Source organism: Centruroides sculpturatus, unplaced genomic scaffold (genome assembly GCF_000671375.1).
Source record: "Centruroides sculpturatus isolate CEXI.00-Female unplaced genomic scaffold, Cexi_2.0 scaffold945, whole genome shotgun sequence".
Classification (NCBI taxonomy): Eukaryota; Metazoa; Arthropoda; class Arachnida; order Scorpiones; family Buthidae; genus Centruroides; species Centruroides sculpturatus.
This window is the reverse complement of record NW_019385081.1, coordinates 118348-130444: the sequence shown is the minus strand read 5'-3', so window position 1 is coordinate 130444 and position 12097 is coordinate 118348. Positions and strand designations below refer to the sequence as shown.

The 12097-nt window shown below is 27.7% G+C and overlaps 1 protein-coding gene across 1 annotated transcript in view; it reads right to left on the bottom strand.

Moving 5' to 3' along the window:
• The window catches only part of LOC111634373 (tetraspanin-5-like), a 24847-nt gene extending 13158 nt beyond the window's left edge, over window positions 1-11689 (bottom strand). Inside the window, exons 1-2 of the mRNA XM_023379139.1 lie at window positions 11427-11689; window positions 4725-4919 (exon numbers count right to left, since the gene is read on the bottom strand). Of these exons, the coding sequence (XP_023234907.1) occupies window positions 4725-4919; window positions 11427-11513 (282 nt within the window). The 5' untranslated portion in view covers window positions 11514-11689. The remainder of the gene's footprint in view (window positions 1-4724; window positions 4920-11426) is intronic.
• Window positions 11690-12097: the final 408 nt, after the last annotated feature.

Here is a 12097-nt window from a genome sequence, read left to right as displayed (position 1 = left end):
CCCGAATTTGAGTCTATACTCCTTTGAGTCACAACTTCAGCTTTATTTAATATACCTTCCTCATTCACACATTTCCAAGTATTTGAAAATGTTTCCTTTCCACTCAAAATTAAAATATGTATAAAGGTTTACTGCTTTGTGAAACGTCTTTTTTGAATTTGTGCCGTTGAAATAAATAAATAAATAAAATTAAATTAAAAAATCTGTCGGTTTTGTTTACACGTTTATTGGGCCGCATGCGGCCCGCGGGCTGGACACCCCTGTTCTAGAGTATTATTTATGATCTCCTCTTCAACAGACGACTTCATTTTCATATGTCTCTTGCCTATTTTTTTTTTAACCACTCTTTTTAAACTATTCTCAGCGCCCTTCTCAGACACTTGATCCTGCGACATTGCCAAAAGATGTAGTGCGTCAAGTAGGAAAATTCTTTTAGCAATAGTGGTCATTCAGTTCGTGTTAGATTAACATCTAGTTTCTAAAATTTTTGTATACGTTTCACTTCTGTAGTAGGCTATACCTATTAAACTAGATATGATTTCTTGGTCGCATGACTGAATCAGTGATGTATTCGCAGAAATATTATTTTAATGATATTATTAACACATGGATGTGCTGTACAATTGTCTACAGTACCAAGAAAATAATCCTTCGTTTTAAAGTTTATTTGAACAGTAATCCACTTGTAAATATAGTTAAATATTTTACACCCTTAAAACATCTACAATTTTTACCTTTTCCAATTACTAAGTCTTATTTCTGGCCTTGCATATTAACGTAACAAAATTCTTACAATATGGTTCCTTCAGCACTTTCATGTTTAAACATACAGGCTCTAAGATCAGGCATTGAGCGAAAATAAAATGATGTTTCGTTTGTCCTCGGTAAACATTTAGCAATAATTTTTGACAAAGAAATAGAACTTTTCCTCTCATCATCTACACACAATGTTCTCTCGTTTTCTTTACTGGTACAATCATCCATCGGTTTCAATAAAATCTTTCTTTCCCATATTTTTAACAAATTCTTCTTTATGACCATCAGTTAACCCGAGCATTTTTCACAAGCATCATTAAACTTCAAAGCTAATTCAACTTCCCTATTCTTTCCGATTCGATTTCTCTTGCGAATCAGGTTTTCATATGTTTCTGTTGACATTTCCATATTCACTGTTTTTCTATTTTTTTTAACCGTAAAACAGCATTGTGCTGATTCATTTTATCAACTTATCACAACATTCTAAAATTTCAAGTTCATCTTTGACAGAGGAATAAACTTATTTGCTACTTCCATTACGCAAGAGTTATACAAAACAGTACTGTACTGTACTGTACTTAAATTAAGCGGTAATGATGACCACATTTTTCAACAACAGCAAAGAACTAGCATATACATGAAGTATTGAGTGCCAAAAAACCGAAATTTAAACTACAATACTGAATAGTCAATGCCATAACTAGGCAAGTGCAGTCAGTGGACATGCACAGGGCCATACATGAACGTACTAAGATGCGGGTTATAAAAATGATCAGTATATGTTTTTATTTTCAGATTTTAAATTTTGTCGCCGTAGGAACCGATTCCATAACGTTTTTGGTTTAAGTTAAAAAGTAACCGACCATTTCTCTCTTATTTTTCTCCTAAAAGAAAGAAAGGCCAAAAATAACATCTTGCACAGGACACACATAAATCTAGTTACAGTACTAATACAGCATTGAATGTAAGATTATAACGAAAGTTTAACATATGCATATGACAGTAAAAACACCTTATATCAATGTTTTCCAAACTGTGGGGCGCGCATCTTTTATCAAATTATCATTTTTCAATACAAAAAAAAAGTCAAATCTATGTCAGAAAAATGAACTAGCAAAACGGTTATACCTAATTCACAACCCTCATCCGAACGACTCGGGTAAGAATGCAAAAGGCCCACCAGTGGCCAATCGATCTTCGTTCCCTGAGCACTGGGAGTCGGTCGTGGGTTCGCGCCTCATCAGGACGGGCTGACCACATGGAGTTTTCCGGGTTTTCTCCACGTCTGTAACGCCTAAATAGGGGCCAGTTTTCCTTAAACCACCTCCCAGAAGGCATTCCCCCTAGGAAAATCGCCCAAGTGTTGCGTTGCCATAACTTAACAAACTCTTTCCGTAAGGAACAAGAAATTGATCTAAAGTTGATTGTCTTATTCTTTTAATCAAAAATTTCTCAAATGCGATAGCGCGTTGTCGTTTTCTATTGCCATTATGACTTTTTTCTTTCTTGGATGCCATATTGATTAAATATATAAATCACAAAACTGAAAAAAGAAGTATAGTACAAACACTCGGAAAAGCAATACTTAACTCGCACGTGCCTAACACAACTAAAATTTGACACAAAATACCGTTACATTCGTTATCCGAGACAAAATTTTTGCAAAATAAAAGTTCGTTAACCGATTTGGTCGTTAACCAGGACGTTCGTTAACCGGGGTTCCACTGTACATGAATGAATAAGTAATATATTCATTGGTTTCTTGTAACATCTGCCATCAACAAAGTCAAGAAAGCAAGAAAACTTTTAACTGTCAACTGAAATCAATCATATGATTCATTTGATTTCATATCAAAGTATCACTTTTTATTTCAGAATCTGCAGTATTAATGTTTTGATACACTCAAAAAAGATTTATTAACAATATACTCATTAAGGAAGTTTGTCAAACAAAATCTAACTCAATTTGTTTTTCAGATGCTTAATACTCAATCATTTTGTAAAACACATTTGATCATGTATATTTTTAAAAACAAAGGTCTTTTGAAAATGACTAATATATGTAGGCTGTTTGAAAATCAACATCCATTTGACTGGTGTGAGCACAAGGTTGACTTTAGTGCTGTGCATGTGCAGAAATAAGCTTATGTAACCTCATGCAATTGGTAACTGTTTGGTGCATGGTCTGTAGCAAGTGAAGAATGATGGCTGGTGTAATTGAAGTTTCCAACAAATGTGACATTTGTGCTGTAATTCACTTTTTGCAAGCTAAAGAATAAAATGCAGCTGAAATCTATTATAGGATGAGTGCTGTGTACAGGACTTCATGAGTGAAGGTTATGTAAGGGAATGGTGCCAGAAATTTTAAAAGCATCAAACAGATGTGTATGATGAAGATGGACAAGGAAAACTGCGGTGACAATGTTTCGTTTCGAATGAGTGGACAAAGTGATTTGTGAGCATTGCTGCTTCACAATATTGGAACTGTCTTGTGAATTTCCTACAATAAGGCTAATAACCTATGAGACTGTGACTTCAGCTCAAGGTAATCAGAAGTTTTGTGCCAGGTGAATTCCCAAACACCTCAAAGAATAAAGCAAATGCAAACATTGCAGTTTTTTGCAATGCTATAACACAGATGGTGGTACTTTTCTGGATAACATCATAACAGGCAACATAATGTAGTTCACTTTGAGAATGTGCAGACAAAGGAACAATCAAAATGGTGGATGCAAATGACCTTACCAAACAAACCTAAGAAGTTTAAACCAAAATTGTCAAACAAGAAAGAAGCTTATGATTACAGTCTTTTGGGACCATAAAAGAAGTGTTGTTGCTGAAAGAGTTTATGAAGCAGAATGCAATTATTATTGCGAATGCATATTGCAAAACTCTAAAAGCTTAGACAGGCAATTCAGAACAAAAGACAAGACATGTTGACCTCAAGCTCATGTTGTTTTAGGATAATGCATGTCCTCACACAGCCAGATACACAAAAGAGTTGCTCCAACAGTTTCAATGGGAGGTGTTCAACCACCCACCCTACAGCTCATATCTTGTACTGAGCAATTATCATTCGTTTGCAAAAATGAAAATTTGGTTTGGTTGCAGCGATTTGACAACAATGAAGAGCTGATGGATGGTGTTCGAGAGTAGCTGATGTCCTTGGTGACAATCTTCTTTGAGCAAGGTATTCAGAAGATGGCATCATGCTATGAAATATCTGAATTTATACAGTGATTATGTTGAAAAATAGTTTATGTATGTGTGCAATTTTTGTTATAATAAATATAGTTTACCTTTTTTCCTATTTTATTTCATGCCTCTTGGAGGTTGATTTCCAAATAGCCCTCATATTTTAAAAATTGTAAAATTTAAACATATATACAGTAAAACATCAAAAATCCAGATTCGGCTATTGAAAAATAGATATTAATCATCCTTTCAATGGTAACTTCATTGTTGATATTCATTCAGCCTTGTATTGTTAATGTTCTAATTTTCATTTAGAATTCAGAATTTTATAATTTTGAAATTATGATTAGTGTATTTTTTGTGTAAATATAGTAATTCTGTAAATTTTATTTTGAATATTTTTAAATAGCCCTACATTCCTTGTGAAATACTGACTTAAACTTGGAATAAACTTGAATTAGTGTATTTGGAGTTCACAGTATTTAAAATAATAATTTACATATATATTGAAATATCTGGAGGGAATTAGGCCTCAACTGTTATGGATTTTCAATGCTGCACTGCACTTTTTAAACATATTAAATCTACACTTTTATTTATAAGAAAAATAATAAAATAATATAAATTTTTGTTATTGTTCTGATATTATGTTCTGATATTGAGTATATGGCCCAACAGCATTTGAAGCTTCTAAAATTTTACACTCCAAAGAATACAGTTTGAATTAATACTTATAAAATTTTTTAATTAAAAAGATAAAAAAAAATACTTACAGCAGCTAACAAGCATGTATTTTCTCTTAATGCACCAACACAGCCAGTATATCCAATAATGAAAGTAATACTGCCTACAATGACAAGTGCAAATGCAGGATCTAATGCAATATTTGTTATTCTTGTTAAATTATTGATGATATCCTTTTCAGTCCAAGCCCAAACTCCAACTACAAGGATGCTGAGTCCTAGCAACTTAAATAAATAGTGATTAATTTACTTATTTTATAAAATCTCATACTTAAAGCTTATAACTGTACAAAAAGTATTTATTTCCATTTTTGTCTGTTAATGAAATGTAATGTACCTGTTTATGCCATTGTAGATCACTTAAAAACTTTTTTCAATAATTCAAATATTAAAAATCTGTAAATATTAATTCCTTTAGCCACTGATTAAAGTAGCACCTAATATCAATCCAAAAGGGTCACCCAACTCTTTGGCAGCTCATACTATTGACAATCAAGTTCAAGTGCACTTGGACAAGGCACATCTCATATATCATTTCAGAGATGTTAATCATCTTAAGCACTTGGAAAAAACTGAAGATATACAAAGTCTGAAGAAAAGACATCACAATTAATTACAATGGCAATAACAACCTTTCGCAAGTGTGGAAGGCCTTTTATTGAAATTCACTAAATCAATTTTTCTAATTGATTAATACCAATATTCTGCTTGCTTCACTTAACCAACTGGATGACACCTTGTTTTTTTAAAATTCTGTTGTTGGATTTTATATTTGTATACAGTTGTAACTTGACAATGATACCCAAAAATTGTTGAAAACTTTAGTTTCTCATTAAATTTTATGTTTCTTTTACTGGATTTTTGATTTTTTTGTGTGTATGTTATGTTATAAAATAGTTTTATAGGAATTAATATCTACAGACAACTGATTCTATATTTTAAAAGATTACTTTTTTACATTTTCAAATTAAAATACATGATACTACAATTTTTACAAATCAAACTTAAAAAATATTAAAGTAAGATGTTATAGATCAGTTCTTACTCAGATTTTGTCAAAATATCTGGATTATAACTGATACGATTAAGTTATGTAATATTTACTAAGATTGAATTATCTGTTTCCAGTACATATTTCAAGAATCCAACAGGTGCTGTACTTTGTCAACAGAACTGTTCTCATGGATAGAGTGCATGGACTGCTCTGTTGAAGCTAAAATTATTGACCTCATACATGAAATCAAGAAGAAAAACATCACATGATTTACACTTTTCCACAAGAGATCGGTATTTGTGAAAGAATAGCCAATTTTTAATACAAAACAATGCTCATTGCCGTATTGCTGGTATGGTAATAACACTCTCTATAGAAATGAAGTTGAGCATCACATTTCTGTTCCACTAAGAAAATATGACATTTTCTTAGTAGAACAGAAAAAAAAATTTATTTAAAAAAGTCATACATTACAAATTAATTGACTTTTCTTTATATATTTGAAGAATTGATAATTTAAAATTCAAAACAGAGATGATTGAAACTTAAACTATTGAAAATTTATTCCAAATCACAACTTTATAAATCATAATTATTAAATAAGAAAAATTATAAAAGTTTAAATCTTTCAATAATTTTTCACTAAGGGCATTCAATTAAAAAAAATTTACATTTTTTTCCACAGATGAGATTATAAAAATGATCATTTTTTTAATGAAATGAATGCTAAAAATAGTTAAGTTAACAATAGTTTTGAAACATCATTCTTTTACCTTATTTAATCCAAATTTATATCAGTTACCATTAAATTTTTAAGATTTCAATACATTATTTTATATATTAGCAAGATTTGAAAAACTAAATAAATAATTACAATGTTATAGTTAATTTAAAAATACATTCATAACTAAATACAATTTTGCTAAATTTCAAAATTTTAGATATCTAAATGGCAAGAAACAAACCAATATCCTCTCATCATATTAAAACATCTAATTTTAGGAATATTTAATACAAAATTTAAAACAATTATATTTTCAATATAAGGTGTTACTATTGTTCATTTACAGTAAATAGTTTCATATTTTTATATGTGGATAAAATTCACCCTTACTGATATTAAGTCATAAGATCCCAGAATTTATCCAGTTTTTTCTTAATATTGATGTGTTTATTTTTTAAATAATACTAACTTTTATTTTATGTACTTTGCCATGTATCAAAATAAACATTATAAATGATTTAAAATAGTGGTTAAAAATTTTAAAAATTTACTACAAAATTTTGACATCTTAGAACATACCCATGAATTTTTGTGTCATTTTAGTAGACATTTCATTAAAGTTTTTTCAAACAAAATAAATACAATGAACTTTCTTTAAACTTATCATTTTTGGATATCTTCTGGATATTGGATTTTCATTTACAAACTGCTGCATTATTTGTACATTTGCCAATTGCAAGTTTGTGAAATGCATACTTTTGGCCAAAACTGATAAAACTATTATGTTCAGTAATTTGGCAAAAACAATAAATTTTTTCTTTTGAATAATATTTTCTATTCATAATTCAACTTACCATTATACTTAATTGTTTTATAATTCATTTACATTTTTAAAAAGTTGATGCATGTAATAAACATCAGTAATTGTCTAAAAAAAAAACAAAAAAACATTTTTTTGTTTTTAATATTGAATGATATTTCTTTGAAATTTCAATATCTATTACTCATTAATTATTTTAATCAAGAGTTCTAAACACAATATAGATGTTACTTGCAGATATATCTAGCTTTTAACTATGCACATAACTAAAGTTTCTATATAAAACTATTTTCAAGTAAAAAATTTCAGCAATTTTAAAACAGTTTTTACTGCAATTTCACATGTACAACAAAACATCATAAGCAAAAATATTATATTACTTTGTTAATCAATATTATCTCTGTATTTTAGTTCTTTGTACAGTATAGTCAAGAATTTTACATTTAGGAATTTCTAGAAATGTATTTTGATTTACAAAAAAAAAATAAGATATAATCATTAACAAAGTAAAAAGATGACTGGATGGCCAAGAAAACATACTGATCTGGGAAATCCAGGATTGAATCTGGGTGGTCAAAAAACCCCAGGAATTTTTCATGGGAAATCCATTCCAGATATGTCAGCCCCATCCCTCACCACATGGTCAAGACCAGATGGCCAAATAGCTAAGGTGGCAGTCTACTGCTCTGGAGATCTAGGATCAAATCTGGATGAGTCCAGGATTTCCAGGAATTTTTTAGAAATGGTCCACCTGGATATGTTGGATCCCATCCCACACCTTGCCACTCCATAGCATTTATGATTAAAACAGCTTTAGTGCCAGAAAGAGCCAGAAAAAATTAGAGAAAAAGAAATAAAATTAAGATGTAAGCACATTATACTGTACCCTTGATTTGACTAACAAGTTCAGATAGGGTTTCTAAAAATAAGACAATTATGTAACAAAATGATTATATAATTAAAACCAACTAAAGGCAAACATTTATTGTTATTTTGAATATTAAAAAAATTATTCATATAACTAAGAAAATAGATAATGATGTTAAAAAAACTTCTTGAAAGAATTTACAGTGCTTCAAAAATACATAAAAATATACAAAATTTAGTAGCATTAAGTATTCTCACTTAAAATGATATATAACAATGTTACTGTAATTAGATTTTAAGCATCAATATATCTATTAGACTAATATCAATGTTTATTTATTTTTTACTTTATGTACAATAAAATATTTCTAAAGCAATTGAGAGATGATTCTGAATGATCTCTTGATACAGAAATATCAAGAGATCATTCAGTATCACTCTCTGCATCTTTCAAATGAATAAGGCTTGAAACAAACTCACTCCTATTCCTTATAATTAGAGTATTTTAGAATATGAATTTAATTTTTATTCTTGTAATTTAATTTTAAAATATATATTTAAAACATAAAAATGTACATCATGTAAGGAGTATTATACTAATATTTCTTTTAAAATTTATAATATCTGAAATGTGATTTATTCCTTAAAAGTAGAGTAGTTTTATAATTCAGTACACAGTTTAAATTATGCTTAATTCTATATTAAACATTTTATGAAAGCATTCTAAACTGTAAACTTTATATATTATTGTTTATTCATTTGTAAAATTTATGCAATCAGAATTTGTAAACATATATATATACCTTGTAAAACTAGTTTATTTATGAAAATGAATAATATTTTCAATGCATAATTGTATATATTATAATAATCGGACTATAAACAATAGTATATCAAATATGGTAAGCAATTTGCTATTCTATAGTTAAAATCTTTGTAAACAATATACACTATTATTTAAAATTAGTGTGCAACTCAGGTTATTTCTATGTAAATAAAATTTTGAATTTTAAAAATCTATGCAAAGAATAAAAAATACTACTTATAATATTAATTATATTTTAAAAAAATTATAAAGTGTAAAGATATCTAAATCAGAATTTTGTAGTCAATTATTCATTATATCAAAAAAGTTTAATGTTTTATTACTTTCATAATTTCACTTAAAAAGTTAATTCTAAGAAAATAACTAATAGTTCTATTAAAATTTCATATACATTGCATATTATTTTTCTAGAAAAGCTTTCTTTCCGAGAATATATTTAAAGCATATTGATATAAATTATTGACTTTCTCAGAAAAGTTTATTCTAGAAAATATTCATAAATTGGCTTTTTTTAAATTTTTTTCTTCTTACTTTTTGAGGAGTCAGAAATATCTATGAAAAACCATTAAAAAATTGAAAAAAAGTTCAAACTATAATAAATAAAGTTTATTATCATCATCATCAAAACGACAATTTACTATACTTTTGATGAAACCGGTAACTCTTCTTTTAATAAATACTTTATTATTCATAATGTTTATAGCCTAATGATAAAATTTACAGAGAAAATTTTGTTTGTTAAATTTTTTTCATAAGAAATAATTTATTATTGTAAAAAAAAATTTTAATTGATTTTCTGTAGAATTAATTTCTAAATAACATTGGCAAAAATTATATATCTAAACACTACTGAAATTAAAATATTTTTACTTTGCTTCTACCAGATAATGAAACAAAAGTTTACTTGTGAAGAGTAGACTTGAAGATAGCTTGAGTTGATTATACTTTGTTACTAACTTAACACACGTAAAAAACACTTAAATCTCAAACATTTATTTATTACAGACTCTAGGAACAGCACTTGAAACTCCTCATTGGCATCACTAAGTCTACTTGCAAATAAACTTTTCATTTGATAACTCTGCAAAATCTAAGAAAAAAAGTTTTACAATTCCAAATATCTTTACAATTAGAATTATATTAACCAAATAAAAATTTAACTTAACTATGACAATTATTAAAAAAAAAAACTTTTGTTTAAGTCAAAATTTGTTCAATCATTCATTTTCATAATATATAATATAATCTATTAATAGTTTATATAAAAATAATTGTGTTATTAATGATAAATATTTATTTTCATATAGGTTAGGTTAGCCTATACAATATTTAAATAAATATGTTAACTCTCTTATAAAAACTATTTTAATGTTCTGATCTTAAAATTTTAAAAATTAGTGACTTAAAAAATTCTTTGCTTCAAAACTTAAAAAAATAAAAAATAAGTAAAGTCTGAAATATTAAAGTAATTTTTTAAAAAAATTTCTGAATTAATTTTTAACAATTTTAAAGATATAAAATTGATTCTTTGATACTATGATTAATTAATTAATCATGCTATCAAAATATATTCATGCTACCTAGTATGAAAATTATTATTATTTCCAGAATAAGGTTAAATTATTCTGTGAATGACAGGATAAGTTTATCATATTTCATTAAATAGGACAGACTGATGATCTTACTCTATGTTAAACTCCTTGTTAATTTTGATAAATAATTTCAACGAGTTTTTAAAAAATGAGTTTGTAACAAATCTGAATTAAATTTTGTTTTATTTACAAAGTTTTGCATTTTCTTTTGTATGGACAAATAAATGAATTATATGTTATAAAGTAAAATTTTTTTATAATATATAAATTTCAGGTACTTTTCGGCCAGAAGACTATTGCAAAAGACTATCACGTTTAACAATTTAGCCCACGCGACCGTGCCAGCTTCGATTAGCCCACTCGAATGTTCGTGGAGTACTTGACATTATATAGTTTTGGGGATGCGAGGCTCTCCCCTCCCAGGTGCCAAGGTACACGTCTACATGCAAAGCACGTAGAATAGGAAATAGACCGATACACGTTAAAAGGGAGACAAACATCACAACAATTCTGGTGCAGTGTGAAATTCCTCATTTAGACCTCGAATCTTACCAGTTGCCGTACATTTCGGCCGGCATCCCGTTAACTGAAAAGTACAGAATTTCCTTTGTAAAATAATTTACGATAACTGAATTTAAGAAAATTGAATACGGATAAAAATTTAATAAATTCATAATTGTGTCACCAGACTCGAGTAATCACAAAAAAAAAAAAAAAACGAATTTTTCAATTCAAATATATAATACAATATTTACATGTATGTATATATATTGTATTACATAAAATACATGTAGTGTCTAAAACAATTCCCCATTCATTAACATGTAAATAAAATTTGAAAAAATAATTAATTGTATTTTGATTATAAGCCATGTTGAATAATTCAATATTTACAAAAAAAAAACTCACCCAAAATATAACATTAAAGCCAAAAATGAGATATTTCAAGCAACAACTAACTTCACTTTTATCTCTTCTATGCTTTCTTCCAGGCATCTCAAATCATAATACTCATAAATCTAAGTATAACGGCTTTCACTGACGGATCCTGCGAATAACTTAGGAGAAACATGAGCTAATAAGAAACAGTTAGGACTATTTTATATTATGCTAATAAATAAACAATTCAGATTCCAGTTAAAATTTACTTTCTGGTTGCTAGGAAACATAACAGCGCCATCTGCATTTTAACAACTCTAATATATCTATGTTTTTAAATTTTATTTAGATATTTAATNTTAAAATATAAACGAAATTATTTTGTAATTTTTTTTTTAAATTTAAGATTTATAACTAAAAATTTTATCTCATAAAATACTCGATAATAAATCGTTTTTAAAAAAAATAATTAAAAAAATTCGTATATTTATAATATTTCTATTAATATTTAAATACTAGGTTTATGAGAATATAAGTTTGATATCTATGAAATGACATATATAGTAGCGTTTATTAGCGGAATTCAAATTTCCTTGTAAAATAGCGACGATATATACGTTTAATTTCAGACTATATTTTAGATTCGGTTTATATTTACATACACTGAATTTAGTTTTTTATAATTATTCACTTGACACAAC